Here is a 21,894-nt window from a genome sequence, read left to right on the forward strand (position 1 = left end):
ACCTTCTCTGAAACTTAGGGTCTTAGAGATTTGCCCAGAACACCAGGTTTAGCGACTTTACCAGGGCCACTCAGCCAGTCTGTGTTAGGGGCAGGACCCAAACCCAGTTCTTCATGACTTTGAGTTCAGTCCTCATATACCACACTGACTCTTGGCACATAGTAAGCATTTAATAAGTGCTCATTGACTGACTGATTTGAGTACTATTCTAGGAGAGTGGCAGAAAGGAAGGAACAGCTAGGGTTGCTATAAAAAAAAAAAAAGCAGACTCCCTTCTCTTTATCTTCATCTCTTGGGTAGGGAAGGGGTGGTATGGACAATCAGAATAGACAGATAAGACCTGAATTGATTGTTGCCCTTGGTTACTACTTCCTCTCCCACCAAAACCTTCCTCCCACCAAGCTCCATGCAGTTAAACTGAATTTCATCTTCTGGGTAGTGTCATGTCCCTTGCTTAAGTAAAAGTGATACATAACATTGATAAAAGTCAGGCTTTGGTTCATTTTATGTAATTTGAAGCTTTAAAAAGGCATTTTAAGGATGAAATACTTCACATGTTGGGTGGTGGCGCCTGCTGGTAGAGGGCAAAATGCCAGGCTAGCTCTGTTAACAAGGCCTCAGCCTTGGAAGGGATTGTGGAAGCCCTCTGGTACATAAATTCTTCCTACAACATCTTAGACAAGTGCTTTGTCTAGCATCTGTATGGACACATTATTAAGTGACTTCTGTTTGTTTGGTGCTTTGTAGGGAGTCATTACTCTCCTGTCCTCCCTCAACTCTTTATCTCGAATAATCAGGAAAAGGACTGTTGGGTTGGGTTATGGTGTTGGGAAGGGTTACTACTACTTTAAACAGCCAAATTGCATTATGGGGGCTAGGAATTGGGATATAGTTTGGGATTTAGCCATGCCCCCTTCCTAGGTTGATTTTCTTCTCAATCTCTCCAGGCCTACGAGAGACAGATCCCACCCCGCGCCATCATCAACAGTGCAGGCTATAAAATACTTACCTCAGTGGATCACTACCTGGAACTCGTCGGTAACTCTTTACCAGGTAACATGCTGCCCTGGGTGGAAGGAGATGACTCCAGAGTTAAAATGCCTTTCTTCCAGTGCAATGGATTTGCACAGAGCTAAGCGCCCCCAGTGACCAGTGGTATACATTCGAGGAAGAGCTGACTGGGCTTCAGGTTACAGGTTGGATGTGTAACAGAGTATGAGGTCATTGGCTTTGGTGAGGTTTGACCCCCCCCCCCCCAAGCTCTGACCAACTGAACTGCATAGCCAAAATGACACACAGCCATGATGCAAGCTTTAGCTCCATCCCGGCAAATTGAAGCAAGGAAGACGAGGGGCCAGAATTCAAAGGGATAGCAAGAAAAGGAAGTGGACCAATGTAGATGCCAGTTCTTTTGTACAGAATCCATAGTGCAGTCTTAGGACCTAAGATAGTCACCATTTTCTTTTTATCATCTTTGTTATTATCTAATTGTTTTTCGGTCGTGACCCCATTTAGGGTTTTCTTAACAAAAGATACCAGAGTGGTTTGCCATTTCCTTCTCCAGTTCATTTGACAAATAATAAAACTGAGGCAAACAGAGCTTAGTGACTTGCCTAAGGTCACATAACTATTAAGTGTCTGAGGCCAGATTTGAATTGAGGAAGGCAAATCTTCCTAACTCCAGGCTGGTGCTCTATCCAGTGTACCTCCTAGCTCCCCTTGAATCATCTTATAGAATGTTAGAACTGGAAGGAATCTTCAAAATCATCTACTTCAACATTTTTATTAAAGCTGAGGAAATCAGGGCAGCTAGGTGGCGCAGTGGATAAAGCACCGGCCCTGGATTCAGGAGGTCCTGAGTTCAAATCCAGCCTCAGACACTTGACACTTACTAGCTGTGTGACCTTGGGCAAGTCACTTAACCCTCATTGCCTCGCAAAAACAAAAACAAAAATCTGAGGAAATGGGGACTTAAAGAGGTGAAGAATTGCTGCTAGTTAGTCTCAAAGCTAGGATTAGAACCCAGGAGTCCTGTCTCCCAGCCAGTACCCACAGGCTGGCTCTCCCTTATCTTCTTGTTTTCTTCTTTTATTACCCCTTCCTGTCCCTGACCCCAACTCATCCTTATCTACCCCCTTTACCCTATTCCCTTAAAAAAAACACCCCCCTCAAAAAAGATAGTGTACCACTTAAAGGATCATTCTCCCCCTCTCCCTGGGAAATAAGAGGGGGCCACTGTGATCTGTTCTCAGGAGCAAAGTCTCTGGTCTCTTAGGTATAATACCTCCCTCCAGAAGGGACAGCTGCAGTGTGTCTGTGATCAGCCTGAAGTCTGTGTAATCTGCCCCAGGTCTGTTGTGTCTAAACAAACACCAGAGGATTCAAAGGTCCCCCCTCTGCTGGCCTTCTGAGGGAGAGGAATGCTATTTCCATGGGAGTCTGAGGGGATGAAAAGGTCTTAGTCTAGCATGTGGCAGCCTATGAAGACCTGGCTTTTAGGGGACTCAGCCCTCAGGAGTGGAAAGAGAGCTGGATCAGGAGGCACAGGACCTGGTTTTGAATCCCACCTTCCCCACTTACTGTTGGTAAGCTGAGAATGATAGGTGAATCCAGATGAATCTCATTGGCACTGGGAGGATGGGTGCACCTGACCTGCCAGGACCTTGAAGGAAAATCAAAAACCTGGTGCCCCTGGAGTGGAGAAAAATGCGTTGGTTTTCTAGTCCCACCTTGACCAAGTGGCAATGATCTTAGACCTAAAGTACAGTGGAAAGAGGGCTGATCTTAGAGTCCCAGGCGCTGAATCAGAATCCTGGATGTACCCCTTACTGTCTTTGTGAGCTTGGGCAAGTCACAGCCTCTGGTCCATTTCCTCATCTGCAAAATGAGAAGGTTAGAAGAGGCAGCTAGGTGGCACAGTGGATAAAGCACTGGTCCTGGATTCAGGAGAACCTGATTTCAAATCCGTTCTCAGACACTTGACACTTACTAGCTGTGTGACCCTGGGCAAGTCACTTAACCCCCATTGCCTCACCCCCCAAAAAAAGAGAGAGAGAAGGTTAGAAGAGACAAGCTCCAAAGTCTCTTCTTGCTCCAGATCTGTGATTAAGTACCAGTGACTTGCTCCAGGTTTCTCCTCTATTGAAGGGGGAGAATAATATTTGCCTTCCTTTGTACCTCAAACGGTTGTTAAGATAAAATATGATGTGATAGAGATAGAATCCCTACAGGAATGTAACGTGATACTATCATGATTTTGTTTCTCATCAGCAGGACCGGCCCCCAAATCTGGTGCTGCTCCAATTCTGAAGTGCCCTACCCAGTACCCCCTGATCCTCTGGCATCCATATTCTCGACACTATTACTTTTGTGTGATGACTGAGCCTGAGCAGGAGAAGTGGCTGGCCGTGTTCCAGGACTGTGTCCGGCACTGCAACAATGGTGAGTGTGGGCTGCCCGAGGAGGAGCCAGGGTCCCAGCAGGAGGAAGGGTCCCAGAGAAGTACTCTAGAAGGGGGAAATGGAAGGAAATGAGACCTTTGTGGGATGGAGTAGAAAGCTTCTTTTCCTCTTAGAATACGATTCCATGAAATTCCTCAGATTTGGAAAAGTAAATGCATATTATCCCCTAGACTGTTGGTCCTGAGTCAAGCACCTTCAGAGGGCATAGGGATACTGGGGCCACAAGGAGCCAGAAGACTAGGATTCAGGGTGACCCATCCCTGTCACTGAAAATCTGTGTAATCTGAAATTATTTCACTTTTCTGGTCCTCAGTTTAAGATAGTATGATGTATCAGGAAGTCAAGGGATCCAAGGAACCCAAGCTCTACTCCCAACTCTGTTCTAAACTTATTGTATGACCTTAGATGAGTCACCTTACCCTTCTTGGTCTCTATTTTATCAGATGTGAAATGACAGATGGTTTGTGAGCTCCCTTCTGGTGCCAGTATTCTGTGATTCTAGTCATATTCCCAGTAACCTATAGGATCACAGCCTCCTTCCTGGTGCAGAGAGCCCAATAGTGGCCTGAGCTCTGGGACCTTCTACCTGGTGGCCTAGTGTCCTGGATAAATTGTCCTTGGGTTCTGGGAGGGTCTTCCTGGGGTAAACTTAAATCTGAAAACCTGGGAGAAGGCTCGGTCTTCAATCCATTGGCTTAGGGGAGGCTGAGAGTTAGAGATGAGCTCATATCTCTGTTGCTTCAGAGGCACAGTGATGATCTCCCTGCTTTCCCTTCCCCTTCCCCCTCCTGTCATGGCATGCCCCGGCACCGGTTATACCTTGCATGTCTCTGCAGGTTGGGAACAGAGACCTAACAGGGTTGGGTCCTGGCACAAGGCCCTGGACTCTGGGCATTTACATATCACCCCACCCCATCCTCCCTAATCTTTCGGCCAGTTCAAAAGCTACTTCTTGAGTGCAGGCTGGGCTGGAATTTGGGAGCAGGGGGGTGGTGGGAGGATTTAAAGGGCTCCTTGGTGAGAAGCAGGTCATCAATCACATCTGAATTGCTTCTGCCACCTTGAGCTGGGCACATTGCCCACCTCACAAAAGGCAGCCTGTTCAGCTGTTCCCCTGGGGGCTAGTGGAGCATGGGAGGAGAAGGAAGAGGGGCTGGGGCCGGGAGTGCCACGTTTCAGATGCCACTCTCCAGTGGCCTCCTGGGGCTCTGGCTGCCTCATGTTAGGTGTATACCCCATACTCTTTCCCTCTTTCTCTAGCTCTGAACTGAGTTAAAGGTTTCAGGGCCTTGAGAAGAACAGTTGTAGAACAGCACTGAGGCCAAGCAGGCTGGAGATGAGCTGTTCTCAAGGCCACTGCTCTCTAGGCCGTGTGATAGTAGGTAAAGAGGGTAACCTTTCTGTGCTTCACCATCATCATCTGTACAACAGGAGTTATCAGAGTCTTAGGAGATGTTTCAAACCACTGAAAGCAGCTGTGCCCTCAAATCCAGAGAGCTATGGGGAAAAACAGACCCGGCAGACAGAGAACCTCCAGCCCTTTACTAGTGGTCTGGGTACCACAGAGCCTAGCATTGAATAATGAGGATGTTGGGAAAGGTAGGGCCTAGCGAGGATGGACAACCTACTGTATTAAAGGTTGGGTCTGAGGCTCCCATAATCTGTGAGGACAAGTTCAGGAGGCTGGGGCCAAGATCTGAACTGTGACGCAGGTGGAATTGTTGTACCTTCTCTCCCTTCCCACATATGCATGGGTCCCCATCGATCTGCTATGTTTTTATGCTGGGGAATTTAGGAAGCAATTATCCAGGTTCCCAAATGGGGTGAAAGTTAGAGATGGAACTGTAATTAACTAAAAATTTGGAAAATCTGGAAAATCTGTGCAGAGATACCTTCGAGGCCGTTCCCAGTTCAGGAGCTTGACCTAAGACTGGGAACCAAGGCAGGGCTGCTGACTCACTGTTCTGACACAGATTTGCTCAGAGGTATAGTGTAGAGTAGTAGATTTGGATCATATTATCTCGATTTCACTTGCCTACTTTCCACTGCTTGAAGCTTCCTCTCTTTTTGTTTTTGGTTTTGGGTTTTTTGGTTTGTTTGTTTTTTTTGGCGGGGCAATGGAGGTTAAATGACTTTCTCAGGGTCACACAGCTAGTAGGTGTCAAGTGTTTGAGGCCGAGTGAACCCAAGTCCTCCTGACTCCAAGGCCAGTGCTCTATCCACTACACCACCTAGCTGCCCCCGAAGCTTCCTCTCTTGAAACCTCAGTTTCTCCTTCTAGAAATTGATAGACCCAAAACATCCCAAAAAAGAGAAACAGACCTATTTGTACAAAAATATTTTATAGTAGCTCTTTTTTTTGGTGGCTGAGAATTGAAAATCAAAGGAATGAGGGGCAGCTAGGTGGCGCAGTGGATAAAGCACTGGCCCTGGATTCAGGAGTACCTGAGTTCAAATCCGGTCTCAGACACTTGACACTTACTAGCTGTGTGACCCTGGGCAGGTCACTTAACCCCCCATTGCCCTGCAAAAAAAAAAAAATCAAAGGAATGCCCATCAATTGGGGAATGGCTAAACAAGCTGTAGTATATGATGGTGATGGAATATTATTGTGCTATAAGAAATGATGAACCATATGATTTCAGAAAGGCCTGGAAAGACATAAATGGACAGATGTATAGTGAAGTAAACAGAACCAGGAGAACTATAAATTTATACCCTGTCTGCCCTCAGTTGTGGTAATATGGGCATGAGAATAGAATCGTCCCACTGAACTGGTGAAGGCTCCTGGGACTATTTGTCACCCAAGTAAAATAGTATCAGGAGTTCTATAGTCAACATTCAGGAAGAATTTCCTGTTCAAAACATGTCTAGAGCAGATTTCTCATCCTGGGTTGGTTTCTTTCCTGCCCTTCAACAGGTATCTGGTATATTTTACCTTTCTTCCGGACTCTCAAGGAATGCAAACATGTTAATGGTAACCTATAATGATGACAGTGATCTCATGTTCGTATAGCACTTACATCTACAACTCTGGCTATATGATTGGGATAGTGGAAGAATGGTTGTTTTCCACAAACTTTGGCAACCCAAAAACCTCAGAAAAATAAATTATGCTAAAGTTGAAGCCTCAAGATAAGAGACAGAAATATCTCACAAGGTAAAGCAAAAACAAAACACAAAAAACCTCATGAAATAAGAACATCCCACTCCAGCCCCAAGCCACTCTACATGGTAGACATAGGCAGTACAAGGAACCTCATCTCCTCCTGCTTCAGGATGTAGCTTTTCAGAACCTGTGCAACTGTGGAAGGTGGAAGACCAAAAAATAAGGAGTGAAACAGGATACAATGACTTGTTTTTTGGACTTTGAATCTTTCAGGCCAAGTAAAAACCTAGCTTAAAAGTAGATAAGCCGGAGCGGCTAGGTGGCACAGTGGATAGAGCACTGGACCTGGAGTCAGGAGGACCTGAGTTCAAATCCGGCCTCAGGCACTAAATACTTACTAACTGTGTGACCCTGGGCAAGTTACTTAACCCCAGTTGCCTCACCAAAAAAAAAAGTAGATAAGCCAACTGGAAAGGCTCATGAACACAGGAAGAAGAATGAGTAAAACTCTGGCCAGAACACTAACAACTATTATACTATGAAGGAAAATGGACCAAAATTCCCTGATCAAAAAGATTTCTGCAGACTCTCCAAAGATTATAAAAAACCAAGAAACTTCAGAATGGATCAAAAGAAAAATAAAATTGTTAGAAGATACTAGAAATGAAATTAGGTCAGAAATTAGAGTTCTGCAGAACTTAGAAGACTTGACAGATTTTCTTTCCAAGGAAATAGAAACTCTGAAGGAGAAAGTGACAGATTTAGAGCACAGAAACAGAGAAGCAGAAGAGAAGCAAAAGACAATCATGTTGAACAAATAAACACATGCATTCTATACAAGCCAAAGTTATTGAGCTTGAAGACAGGATATATACAATGATAACATGAGGACCATATCTTTCCCAGAAGAACATGACAGATTAAAAACCCTGAATATCATACTGCAAGAAATAATATAAGAGGGGACAGCTAGGTGGCACAGTGGATAGAGCACCAGCCCTGGGGTCAGGAGGACCTGAGTTCAAATCCAGCCTCAGACACTTGACACTTACTAGCTATGTGACCTTGGGCAAGTCACTTAACCCTCATTGCCCAACCAAAAATTAAATTAAATTAAAATTAAAATAAGAAATAATATAAGAAAACTGTCCAGAACTGTTGACTGTTGACAACAAAGCACTGATAAATAGAATTCTTAGATGGCTACCAGGACAAAAAGCAACTATGCTTGAAACTCTAAGATATGTGGACTTCACATTTTCAATAACAACAAATTGTAAAGACATTCAGGAAAAAAAGACTTTTAAATATGAAGGGTTGCCCGTTAAAATATCCCGAGGTTACTCCTCAGTCACAAGAAATCAAAGGAAGAAATGGAGTACGGTATTCCAAATAGCAAATGAACTCAAGATGCAACCCAAAAAGAGGTATCCTAGTCATCAGTGATATGGATCTTTAATGCAAGAGCTATTTAATACATTCCTGCTACAAAGGTCCAATGATGAAAAATGCTATTCACCTCCAGAGAGAGAATCGATGAGTTCTGAGTGCATATTGAAGCCTAACTTTTCCCACTTAATTTATTTTTCTTGCATTTTGGGGCAACTTGATTATTATGGCAATGCTTTGCATGACTTCACGTGTATAATTGGTATCATGTTGCTTACTTTCTCCATGGATGGGGAAGGGGTTGGAAGGAGGGAGAGAATTTGGGACTGAAAAATTTTAAATGAATATTAAAAAAGACAACTATGGGCATTCAGATAAAGGCTGAATGACTACATGTTAGGACTATAATAGTGAGGATTTTTGAAAGCATGGATGGTCCAGATAGCTGCCAAGGTTCTTTCAAATTCTATTACTCCAAACCTACCCAAAGAAAGGAGATGTAGGAGTGAGCCTTGAGTGGTAGCCAATACCTAGGGTAAGGTGGCAGTTTGGAGGGAGGTATGGTCATACCTCCAGAAATAGGACAACCTGGCCTTTAGAACTGGGCATGATCACAGTAAGGGCAAGAGGTAGTACTAGGTCTTGGGACACAGAGTGACTTCCACATGACTCTGCTTCCATTTAACATTGCTTTCTTCGTGAATTGATATTTCTTAGAGTGGGGCACACCAGAAATTATGAAGTAAAGGAGATCTATAAATACAGTAACTTAGAAGTGTGATAAAGAAGTTAAAATCTTAAACTTCAGAAGCCTTAACCTCATTGAGGGCCCCAAGGAATAAAGAAGGAACAAGTAAAGGAAGAGGCTGTAAAGCAGAAAATCGAATTCATAGTAGACTAGAAGAGAAGTAATGAAAGGGGACAGAGCAAAGAAAAAGTTCTTTGAAAAGGGTTCAGCAAAAGAATGCTATTTATGATGAACCATAAGAGGAGAGGAAAAATTTTTGGACCCCACACTTGCTTGAGTGAGGAAAGAAGAAAGAAGAGGGAAGAAGTAAGGGAAATTGAGAGAAGGAAGGAAGGAAGAGATAAAGGAGAGGAGACAGCCTCTAGAAGTAGACTAGGGTCAAAGAAACATAAGCAAAACTAATCACAAGGACAAATTTCTAATTTAAAAAAAAAAAAAGAGCAAGGGAATAAAAATGAAAACAGAGGGGCAGCTAGGTGGCGCAGAGGATAGAGCACCGGCCCTGGAGTCAGGAGTACCTGAGTTCAAATCTGGCCTCAGACACTTAACACTTACTAGCTGTGTGACCCTGGGCAAGTCACTTAACCCCAATTGCCTCATCCAAAAAAAACAGAAAACAAAAAAACCCACAAACCTGACCATCATAACCTTAAACATGAATGGATTAAACCATCCAATAAAGTAAAAGAGTGGGAGAATGAATGAATAAAAAAAAAAAAAGAATTAGCTGTGTACCAGAAACATATCTAAAAGATAGACAGGATAAGCTAGAACAAATTTTACTTTGCATTAAGTGATCCCCCCAAAAGCAGGAATCAAAATCATGCTACCAGACAAAACAAGAATTAAAATTCACATTGTCAAAAGAGAGAAACAGGAAAACTATGTTATGAACTATTGACAATGAAACTATATCGATGCTTCAAAGTCTACAAAATGCTTTCCTCACAACAACCTTGTGAGGTGAGCATTATAAAACATTGCATTACGCCCATTTTACAGATATGACTGTGAGAGGTTAAGTGATTTGTCTAATATCATGTAACTAAGAAGTTTTGGAGCTGGAATTTGAACTCAGGTCTCTCACTCTAGGTCTCTTCATTATACTATTCTGCTTTCTCACTTAGGCAAAACCTAAATGGGAAAATAAATCTACTGAGAAGAAATCAGAATTTACCCCCAAACTCAATAGAAATAATTTTGGATTATCTTCACTTATAGACAAATGATGCCATTATTCCCTCTTCATCAGAAGAGCTCATTGAGTTGATTGTGATATCAATGATACCAAGAAAACCCAAGCTGACCAGTGAACTTTCTCTCTTTCTACAAAGCAACTTGTATTTGTATGACAAAGGCTGCTGGGGAAAGAGCCCTAGGCCAGGCGTTAGAAAACCAGAGTTCTGGCCCTACTTCTTCCATTTACTATCTGTGTGACGTTGGACAAGTCATTTGACAGACCTTTAAATTTCTTCATCTGTAAACCTACATCATAGTACAGGATGATTGTGAGAGTCAGGTGGGATAATGTATGTGAAATGCATTTTGTTACATTGTAAATTGCAGGGGCAGCTAGGTGGTGCAGTGGATAAAGCACTGGCCCTGGATTCAGGAGGACCTGAATTCAAATTTGACCTCAGACACTTGATACTAGCTGTGTGACCCTGGGCAAGTCACTTAACCCTCATTGCCCCACACAAAAAAATAAATAAACATTGTAAATCACTATACATATAGAAGGTATTGTGTTGGGGGATTTTCTCCCAGGGCTGAGAGCATAGTAGGTATTCAGTAAATAATTTTTTATTATTTTCACTTACCTGTTTAAATCTCTCAGATGCCCAGTGAAAGTTTCTGCTAAAATTGATGCCCTATCTTTCCTCCAATTTGAAGACTGTGAGAAGTTCTCTTTTGGGGATGTTCTTGGGAGTCTCAGACAGATGCTGTGTTGTTCTAGAACCTTTAATTTGCTCTCATTGGAGTCTACCAGTTCCAAGCAGAGAGGCGAGAGCTCAGAGACCCAGCTTAGCAGGCCCCGGTGGCAGCAGCAGCAGCCTTTCCCTGTGCAAGCTGTCTAAACAGCTGTCCTGGGGGTTTGGGCCATGGGCACTCTAGCAGCCAAAGGCAAGAAAGGTAGCGAAAGCAGGGAAAGCCCAGGTATGAGGAAAAGGATTGTTTCTGCTTTAGGCCAAGGGATAACGCTAAAACAGCATGGCCCAGGAGTCATAGCATCAGAAATCTCGAGCTGGAAGGGACTGGTCTAGAGAGGACAGAGAACAAATAGTATTGGGGAAAGCTGGGTTATTTTCCCACTCTACCACTTACTAGAAGAGTACCATTTCTTTTTCCCAAATTCTTTTTAAAAATTTTTATAAGGGGCAGCTAGGCAGCGCAGTGGATAGAGCACCAGCCCTGGATTCAAGAGGACCTGAGTTCAAATACGGCCTCAGACACTTAACACTTACTAGCTGTGTGACTCTGGACAAGTCACTTAACCCCAGTTGCCTCACCAAAAAAAAAAAAAATTATATATTTATGTATTTTATTCTGAACTTGAGATAAAACAAGCATTTCCATAGCAAAGTGGGATAGAAAAAGAGGATTGCAAATTCACTATGTACAACTTGCTATTCCTTTCGAATATATCAGCCAGTTATAATGCAATTTTTTTTCCCATACTCTCCTCCCCGCAACTTTGCGATGGCTACCATTAGACGTAAATCTGTATGTGTGTGTATACAGTGTACATATATGTATGTATATGTATATGTGTGTGTGTGTCAGTTCTTTTTTCTGTATTCAAGAAACTTATTCTTCATAGGATCTTTGTGGTAAATTTGGGTATTTAGAATAGTCAGAATGACTTGGTGGCTCCAAGTTCTTAAAACAATACTGCTATGCAGCTAGGTGGCGCAGTGGATAAGGCACAAGCCTTGGATTCAGGAGGACCTGAGTTCAAACCCAGCCTCAGACACTTACTAGCTGTGTGGCCCTGGACAAGTCACTTAACCCCCTTTGCCCTGGGCAGGGGTAGGGGGGAACAATACTGCTGTTATGGTTTTGCTCATTTCGATCTTCATTATTCCTTGGAGGTTTCTCCATGCTTTTTTTTTTTTTAATTGTGAGGCAATTGGGGTTAAGTGACTTGCCCAGGGTCACACAGCTAGTAAGTGTCAAGTGTCTGAGGTCAGATTTGAACTCAGGTTCTCCTGAATCCTGGGCCGGTGCTCTATCCACTGTGCCATCTAGCTGCCCCTCCGTGCTTTTCTAAAATCATTGAACTCATCATTTCTTAGAGCAGAGTAATATTCCATCATGAACATCTTATGACCTCTACTGTCCTCATCCATAATTTTTTTTCCCCAAGGGAAGGAAGGGGACCTTGGGAATGAGGGCAAGATCTGAAGCTATGATTTTACTGACACAGTGAACTCCTAGTGTGGAATACTCCAGCTATCAATGCAGTTTGGCAACTTCTCTGACACTTAGTGACTCAGGAGAATCTTTACAACTCTGAGAGGTTAAATGACTCGCTTACTGTCTATACTTACTCTAGCTAGTATGTAGTATGTGGCAGAGCTGGTAGATGAACCCAGGTCTTCCTGACTCCAAGGTTAATTCTGTAGCCACTATGTTCTCTTACCTCCCTTTCATCTATAATATAGGGATGATAGATTCTCCCACTACCAGCCTCATGGGGTTATTGTAGGGAAATAGCCAACATAAATGACTATTTTATTATTATTAATACTAGTCCTGGTTCTCATTAACCGGGTGACCTCAGAGAAGCAAGCTTTGCTGTTTTGGCCCGTGGTTTCCTCTTCTATTAGATGACAGGGTAAAACGAATCAGTGTTTCTGAAACCAACTTGGACATAGAACATTCTGAGCTTGAGGTAATATTAATGAGGCTGTATTGACAGAACCCATAGCTTCAACTCTTGACGGTGGCAGGAGGTTCTAGAGCAGGGGTTCTTTTTTTGTGTCATGAAGCCCTTTGACTCCTTGGAGTCATGTTTTTAAATGCATAAAATAAAACAAATAGGATTGCAAAGGAAATGAATCTTATCTAAATAAAGGATAAGATTTTTCCCATCCAAGTTCACAGACCTTCCCCTACCCTGAAATCGATCCATGGATCCCTTGTAGGAGGGCTTCTTTGAGATCCCCAGGTTAAGAACCCCTGGTCTGGAAGTGTGGGCTATCCCTAAAAGGAAAGGAATGGGGAAATAGTTGAGTAAAAGAGAAGCTATCAGGCCGGTTTGCATTCCACTTCAGATACACGTGTGTACACACACACACACACACACACACACACACACACCTATGTATTCTCTCTGTTTCTCTTTCTCTCTTAATCTCAAGTCTCTCTCATGCTCTCATTCTCACTCTCTTTGTTCTCTTTAGCTCTGAGCTCCCAGCTAGAGAGAATACACCAACAACATAACTCAGCATTAAATCTCTCTCTCCATCTTCTCTTCCCTTCAATTCCTTTATTCCCTTGCAACCCTGTTAGATATGAACATTTCCTCAATTGATTTTTCTTTTTTTTTGTTGTTTTTGGGTTTTTTTGTTTTTGTTTTCGTTTTCGTTTTTGCGGGGCAATGGGGGTTAAGTGACTTGCCCAGAGTCACACAGCTAGCTAGTAAGTGTCAAGTGTCTGAGGCTGGATTAGAACTCAGGTACTCCTGAATCCAGGGCCAGTGCTTTATCCACTGTGCCATCTAACTGCCCCTTAACTTTTTCTTTGTTACAAGTGCAGTTCAATGACTAACATGAAATATGTTTTACATTGACTGCACATGTATAACCTTTATCAAATTACTTACCTTCTCAATGAGGAGAGGAGGGGAGGAAAGAAGAGAGAATTTGGAACTCAAAATTTTAAAAAAACAAATGTTAGTTGTTTTTACAAGTAATTGGGGAAAATAGAATATTAAAGGGAAAAAACAGATGTGGTTTAGTGGGGGTTTGTGTAGAACAGTCTATGTTGGGAAATGTATATGATATAAAAAACAAAGGACATTAATAAAACTTAAAATATAAATAAGATGGAGAGGGTCATTCACTCTACTTCTCACATAAGGGAAACAGAGGCCTGAACAGAGGCTCAGAAGAGGAATGTAGTATAGTTGTGGAGCCATAAAGAAGGATGATGTGTGTGTTTTCTCTTCCTTCTGCCAGCGGGACAGGAATGAGACAAATCTGGGAAGGGTAAGGAGGACAACCCCCTGGCTGTCCCTAGGGGCACAAGGGAGGTAAGAACCAAGCAGCCGCAAAACCACCACCTTATTTCTTTATAAGCTCCAGGGAAACTGGGGAGGCTACGTGGTGCCCTTGACATCCCTTGTCCCCAGGACTCTTCTTCATTTGGGGAGCAGCCTAGGAGCCCCTTCCTTCACTGGCTCCAGGTATTGAATGCACCGATGCATGTTTTACTCTGATTTGTTTGTTTTTATCCTATTTGGAGCCTGAGCTTTTTAAGCACAGAATTTAAATGTATGGATTTGAATGGCATGCCAATGAGAAGCTGCATGACTTCTAGGGGACAGGAAGCTTGCCCAAGAGTCAGGAAGACCTGGGTTTATTTCCTGCCTCTTTCACATGCTGAGATTGGTTGTGTGACGCTGGGCAAGTCATTTAACCTCTTGGTGCCCAGGTAACTCTAGGACGATTAAGTTACAGAATAGTTGCAGATCTGCATTGATAGAGGGAATACCTTCACAGGACTTCTCCACACTGATAAAATCGCAGGTTCACATGGAAAATAACACCCCCAAAGTATGCAGGCCGCATTTCATTGTACTAGTTAAAATCTGATGGGCTTTAACTGAGTGCCCGTCCTTTCCACCCTCAGACTTAGGGCTTTGATTTTTTTTTAATTTAATTTAATTACTTGATTTATTTATTTTAGTGAGACAATTGGGGTTAAGTGACTTGCCCAGGGTCACACAGTAGTAAGTGTTAAGTGTCTGAGGCTGGATTTGAACTCAGATACTCCTGATTCTAGGGCCGGTGCTCTATCCACTGTGCCACCTAGCTGCCCCTGGGGCTTTGATTTTTACCCACACTAAGTTATGGCCTTTAGGGGAGTCTCAGCCCACAGGTTCTGTGCTACTTCAGCCTTAGGAAAAGTGGGGGGGGGCGTAGGACATGGTATGTTAAAGGTGGAAGGGTTCTTAGGGATCGCTTAGTCCAGCTCCTTTGCTTTTATACATGGAAAAACTGAGGCTCAGGAGTCTTGTCCAAGGCCACAAAACCAGTTAATGGTGGAGCCAGGACCCCAATCTTTTGACTGCATTGATTCAATATTGTGTATCCCCTACCTTGCTGCTTTCCTTAATGCAGTTGCATTGACTGGGAACTGAGCCCAGATCTCCTCGGTAGGAGACAAGCGTTCTGCCTGCTGTTCAGCCAGATTCTGAGAGGCTGGGGCTGTGCTGAGAACTGCTTCCCTCGCTCCTTCCCAGTGATCAGAGGCAGGTTATCCTTGGAGAAGAGAAAGGGGAAGACACCTAGCACCCTGACTGAACCTGAAGCAAACTTTGGGGAGAAGGGGGATGGGATGGGGTCTCCCCCACACCTCTGTTTATCTAGAATCTGGTGAACCAAGAACCCCAGGTCTGTCTGTCAAACTAGATAGTGCGTGCACATCATTTTGCTTATTGCTGCTAGTATGATTGTTATTGTTGTTTTTATCACACCACCCAGCTCACTTGCTTCTCTCCCTTCCACCAGCAGGAGTCATAGGGCAGAATAATAAGGTAGGGACAGGGGGCCTTTCCAGCACCCCCCTCCCTCCCACCCCCATCAGTGGCTTCTCCCATCCCTGCCCTGCACCCCTCTGCTGTGCCTGGCCAAGGGCCTGGGGCATCTGGGACTCTGCTGCCTGTCCGGGGATGCCAGCTCGCCCACTCTTGAACCTTCTCTAGCTGATGGTTCCCACAGTTCCCTGCCAGCACAGCTGGGCTCAGTCAGGCAGCCTCCTGCTGCTGTTCTGTTTCCATGGGGGATGGGAAGGTCGGGGGAGGAACAGATAGAGAGGACCCTTTGGGGAGTGGAGGTGGTGGGAGCAGGGAATGGAAGCCTGCAGAGCTCAGGGGTCTTTTTGAGCAGGGGGGTGGTAGTGGGGGTGGGAGGGTGTTGAATCACTTGGCAGTAATCACAGTTGAGGTTTCTGTAACACAATGCATGTTTCCCCTTTTGCATGTGGCTTTCTAGACCATGTGTTGGTGATGACTCAGCCACAGCCTTATTTGGTTTTTCTCTTTAACCACTCTCTCCCCTCGGTTGGGTTTGGCAACTTCCTGCCTTTCCTGTACTCTTGGGTTTCCTAGACTTCAGCCCAGAGATCCCGTTCATGGTGGGAAAGGGAAGGTTGTTAAACAGGACAACCCTGTTGGGCAATAGGCTCACCACTGGCGGCTCCACATTCTCTTTGTGGACAGGGAAGGAGAGAGGATGTCTTCACCACTCGATGCCATGTGGGTTCTGTAGGGAGCCCCCAATGAACAACATGAGGTCCCTCCCCTGCCCTTGGCATTTTCACAGTTATCACTGTACAGTTCATCAGGCATTTATTAGGTACCTACTATGTGTCTTGCACTTCCCTAGTTCTGCTAAGGGTACCGTGCTGCTCCCAGGCACTCAGGCTGAGAACCTCACACTGTGTTGCACTCCTCCTCCCTCTTCTTCCTGTCATATCCAGTTAGTCACCAAGAATATCAGTTCTTTTGCAATCTTTCATGTCTGTCTCCTCTTTTCCATGACTACTTCCAATACCCCTGTGCAAGCTCTGCACCGTACTAGGCACCAGGGAGATAAAAGCTTTAGAGAAGAATAGCTAGCATTCAGATAGCATCCCAAGCTTTGCAAAGCACTTTACAAATATGTCTTCACTTTATCCTCACAACAATGCTATTGTTACGTCCATTTTACAGATGAGGGAACTGCGGCAGATAGAGGTTAAGTGGTATGGCCAGGGTCACATAGCTAGTTAAGTGTCAGAGGCTAGATTTGAACTCAGGTTTTCCTGACTCCAGGTCCATCATTTGATCTGCTGGGGCACATATGTAAGACATCGTCCCTACCCTCATGGAGTTTCCAATTTTTGGGGGGATATGACATGTGCAAGATAACTATAATACCAGTGTATACACTAATAACAACCACCCAAAAACCACCTGTAATACAGTATAGCATAGTGGATAAGGAGCCAGTATTCAAACCAGGACTACCTGGGTTCAAGTCCCACTTGTGACACATACAAGCTGTGTGACCCCAGGCAACTTCCTAAAACTGTAAGCTACAGATTTGTCTTGGTAGAAAGGGGGCTTCTTTACCAGGAGCTCCCTACACTGATGGAATCATAGGTACGGACAAAATAATATCATATTAATTTTGTAAATAGTATTTTTTTCAATTTCACATAAAGACAATTTTTAACGTTCATTTTTACAAATTGAGTGCCAAACTTCCCTCCCTCCCTAAAAAGGTATGAATTTAAATAGGCTATATATGTGCAATCACGTCAAACCTATTTCCGTATTAGTCAATAGCGTATTAATGTTGGAGCAGAATGAGCAAGGTGCTATCTGAGCCCTAAGGAAGGAAAGATCATGACTCACTTGGTGGAATTTGTTGAGATCAGGGAAGACTGCCTGGGGAACCTGGCTCTTGAATTGGTCTTTAAAGCACAGAATTCAAAAGGCAGAGCTGGAGAAGGGGAGGGCAAGCTGGGCATGAAGGACAGTGACGTGCAGATGAGAATCCAGGTCGAGCCTCAAAGACCACCCCTCTCCCTCTGCATCTTCCCTGCTCCTTTGGCATATGGGGTGTCCCACAGTACCTGGGACAGTGCCTGGTACTAAGCAGGCCCTTGATAAATGCTCATCGATTCATTGGTACAAGCAACAGACACATGAGACGATTAACGTTCTAGCTCGAGGTGAAAGGAGAAGGAGGCTCAGCATGAGCTAGTCAGAGAGGAGATCAAGGAGTCTTCATGTAAGGATGGCTAGGATTTCATGAAGAAAAGATGCGGGGTCTGGGAAACATCTGAAGTAGGGGGAGATGGCATGAACCAAGGGGCCTTTTGAAGCTGGCACATTCTGGAGTGGAAGGTTGGATGGCAAGTAGAAAGTTTGGGGAAAGTAAGTCAGAACCAGTTTGTAGAGGGCCTTGAATGCAAGTTAGCATTCAGATTTTTCCCCATAGACAGTGGGGAGCCCCTGAAGATGTTAGAGCAGGGGAGGTGCATGACCCAATTGATATTTGAAGAAGATACACTTGGCAGGATGGGCTGGAGGCAGGAGAAACCTGAGGTAGAGATGCCAGTTAGGAGGCTATTTTAGTGAAAGCTAATGAGGTGTAGGACCAGGGTGGAAAGTAGAAAACAGACATGAGAGACTGGGGAACTGATAGGACCGGGTGACTAACTGGATGTGGTGGGACAGAGAGAAGGGGAGGAATTCAAGACAACTTGAGGCTCTATGGCCAGTGGCTGGAGTAGGGTGGACACCATTAACAGAACTAGGGAAATAAGAAGTGGCGCTACAAGACAGGACTCCTGACCCTAGGCTCGTTCTTCCACTGACTCAGACCAGAATCCAGGATGAGCCTAGACCAACTCTCTCAATCTCCCTGTGTCTTCTAAGACCTCTCAGCCTATATAGAGTGGACCCTGAGAAATGCTTCTCTGCTATTCTGAGTTAATTTCTCTCTCTCTCTCTCTCTCTCTCTCTCTCTCTCTCTCTCTCTTTCTTTCTTTCTCTCTCTCTCCCCCCCTCCCCCTCTCTTCCTCCCTCCTTCTCCTTCTCCCTCTCCCTCTCCCTCTCTCTTTCCCTCTTTTTCTCTCTCTTTTGGACAGGCATTCCTGAAGATTCCAAGGTAGAGGGCCCAGCATTCACTGATGCCATCCGCATGTACCGTCAGTCAAAGGAGCAGTATGGTACTTGGGAGATGCTCTGTGGAAATGAGGTGCAGGTAAGGCCCAAGAGAGACATTGGGGGTAGGTGGGACTTGAGGCTATTTTTGGATTTGCATCAGCTAGGAAGAGATGTAGTGTGGATTTCAAAGTAGGAGAAATGGGAGGAGCAAAAAATAATCATATGGCTTGCTATCAGCATGACGGGTCTCCAGTGGAGTGAACCAGGGATTTGTGCTTGTGCTGTCTAATCTTGTTATTAAGGCATAGAGGGCACGGTTATCAGCTTTGCAGATGACACCAAGCTAGACGGGATGACAGTGAGGATTCAAAAAGACCTTAGTAAGGGGGAACATTGGGCTGAATCAAATAAGAATTGTGATAAGGAGAAATATAAAGTCTTGAGTTCAGAGTATTAACTTCACAAGCACAAGGGCAGGGAGGAAGGTTTAGGGAGCAGCTTGTCTAAAAGCCGGGGCCTGCATGGTCCACCGGTGTTTGTGTGTGGTCCTGGAATGCATCAAGGTAAGCCCAAGAGGTGGTAGTCACACCCTGCTCTGCCCTGCTCAGACCACATCCGGACTCTTCTGTGCAGTTATTGGGGAACTGAGGTTAGGAAGGGCATCTCTAGGCCAGAAAGCACTGAGAGGCAGGCCGCCGGGATGGTGAATGGCCTGGTGCTCAGGCAACATGAGGACGGGGGATGTGGAGCCTGGCAAGGACCCAGAGAGGACCAGATCGCTGGCTTCAAGCATTTAAAAGGCTGTTGCCAAGGGGCGGCTAGGTGGCGCAGTGGATAAAGCACTGGCCCTGGATTCAGGAGTACCTGAGTTCAAATCTGGCCTCAGACACTTGACACTTACTAGCTGTGTGACCCTGGGCAAGTCACTTAACCCCCATTGCCCTGCAAAAAAAAAAAAAAAAAAAAAAGGCTGTTGCCAAGAAGTAGATTTAGGCTGAATGTCAGGAGACGCTTCCTAATGACTGGAGCTGTCTGGGGTCGATGGGCTGCCTTAAGAGGTGGAGGGGGGTGAGGCTACTCCTCCTCTGGGCTGGTCTCCAGGCAGAGGCTGGGTGACCACTGATTGCATATGTTGTAGCAGAGATTTTTTTTTCAGGTACACAATGGGAATAGAGAGCTATTGAGCTCCATTCCAAACCTAAAATTCTGTGATTGTATGATACATAAAGGGGATCATGTGAGATGAGGCTAAAAAAGTAGCTTGGGGCAAGTCAGAAGTTAGCAGGAAGGGGCAGCTAGGTGGCACAGTCGATAAAGCACTGGCCTTGGATTCAGGAGGACCTGAGTTCAAATCCAACCTCAAACACTTGACACGTACCAGCTGTGTGACCTTGGGGAAGTCACTTAACCCTCATCGCCCCCACAAAAATTAAAAAAAACCACCAGAAGTTAGCGGAAAGCCGCTGGAAATTTCTAAGGAGACTTACATCTTTATATTATTAGAATTAGGGCAGCTAGATGGCACAGTGGATAGAGCACTTGACCTGGATTTAGCAAGACTCATCTTCCTGAGTTCAAATCTGGCCTCAGACACTTAGCTGTGTGACCCTGGGCGAGTCACTTCACCCTGTTTGCCTCAGTTTCCTCTTCTGTAAAATGAGCTGGGGAAGGAAATGGCAAAACACTCCAGTATCTTTACCAAGAAAATCCCAAGTCGGGGGGGGGGGGGGCAACTAGGTAGTGCTGTGGATAAAGCACCGGCCCTGGATTCAGGAGGACCCAAGTTCAGATCCAGCCTTAGACACTTGACACTTACTAGCTGTGTGACCCTGAGCAAGTCATTTAACTCCAATTGCCTCACCAAAAACAAAACAAAACAAAAAAACCCAAGTGGGGTCACAAAGAGTGGGACAAAACTGAAAAACCACTGAATCAAATCAAATGCATGGTAACGGGTACAAGGCCTATTATATTTCCAGCTCAGCAGCTGCGTTTCAGTCATAAAACACACATTTATTAAATACCTAATATGTACCAGGCACTGTGCTAAGTACTGGAGACACAAAGAAAGGCCAGAATGAATGGATGAATGGATGAATGAATGAATGGATGGATGAATAAATGAATGAATGAACAAATGAATGAATGAACAGATGAATAGATGAAGGAAAGAAGAAATGAAATGAAATAATGAAATAAAACGAAAAATAAAAAATAAACTGGTCCCTGCCCTCAAGGAACATTCTAATAGGGAGACAGCATGCAAATAACAAATAAAGTACATACAAGTATCTACAAAGTTGTTCAGTTGTTTACTCAGCTGTGTATGACTCTTTGTGACCCCATTTGGAGTTTTTTTTGCAGAGATACAGGAGTGGTTTGCCATTTCCTTCCCCAGCCCATTCTACAGATGAGGAGACCAAGGCAAACAGGGTTAAGTGACTTACCCAGGGTCACACAGCTACTAGTAAGCATCTGAGGTCAGATTTGGCTATAGCAAGAGGAATCTTCCTGACTCTAAGCCCAGCACTCTATCCACTGAGCTGCCTATCTGCCCAAATCTACAAAGCAGAAGGAAGGTTATCTCAGAGGGAAGCCCCTAGGAGTGAAGGAGACCCAAAAAGCCCTCCTGCAGAAGGTGGGGTTTGTGTTGAGTCTTAAGGGAAGCAGGGAACCCAGTAGGCAAAGGTATAGAAGGAGAGTATTCCAGGCCTGGGGTCACCAGGGCACAGGTATGCAGTCAGAAGATAGAGTCATGTGTGAGGAATGGCCAAGGAGGTGGGTGTTGCTGGATTATATGGGACATGGGAGAGAGTAAGGCGTAAGAAGATTTGAAAGCTCGGAAGGAGCGTCTTGAGAAAGTGCTGACATCCTCTGACCATCTTTCTCTTTGTCCGTCTGTCTGGGGCTTTGCCTCTCTCCATCCAGATCTTGAGCAACCTGGTGATGGAGGAGCTGGGACCTGAACTGAAGAGTGTGATAAGCCCCCGAATGAAAGGCAAACCCCAGGAGAGGCAGAGGCAGTGGATACAGGTGGGCACAAAGCGGGTCATAGCCTTTGAGTGGCGGTGGAGTCTTGCCTCTCTGAACATGACTCCCAAGGGGCTCGTTAAAGGCCTCTCTCACCTTCAAATGGTGAAAACCTGACATTCCTCTTATTCCCCTAAACCCTTCTTGTCCTGGTGGAGCTTTCTCCTGACTGTTGCTTTTCCTCCAGCTTGGGAGCCTGTTGCTACATTGCCTGGGGAATGGAAGCTTGGCCTACTCAGATAATGAACCCCTAGAGGGCAAGGCCCAAGTC

At 44.7% G+C, this 21,894-nt stretch overlaps 1 protein-coding gene across 2 annotated transcripts in view; it reads left to right on the top strand.

Moving 5' to 3' along the window:
• Window positions 1–21,894, top strand: part of NIBAN2 (niban apoptosis regulator 2) — a 111,296-nt gene that overhangs the window by 73,045 nt on the left and 16,357 nt on the right. The window contains exons 4-7 of one of the 2 annotated variants that reach the window (XM_043989521.1): window positions 948–1,053; window positions 3,271–3,441; window positions 18,575–18,690; window positions 21,522–21,626. In XM_043989521.1, the coding sequence (XP_043845456.1) occupies window positions 948–1,053; window positions 3,271–3,441; window positions 18,575–18,690; window positions 21,522–21,626 (498 nt within the window). The remainder of the gene's footprint in view (window positions 1–947; window positions 1,054–3,270; window positions 3,442–18,574; window positions 18,691–21,521; window positions 21,627–21,894) is intronic. The other variant, XM_043989522.1, reaches the window with a different exon arrangement.

Source organism: Dromiciops gliroides, chromosome 2 (assembly GCF_019393635.1).
Source record: "Dromiciops gliroides isolate mDroGli1 chromosome 2, mDroGli1.pri, whole genome shotgun sequence".
Lineage (NCBI taxonomy): Eukaryota > Metazoa > Chordata > Mammalia > Microbiotheria > Microbiotheriidae > Dromiciops > Dromiciops gliroides.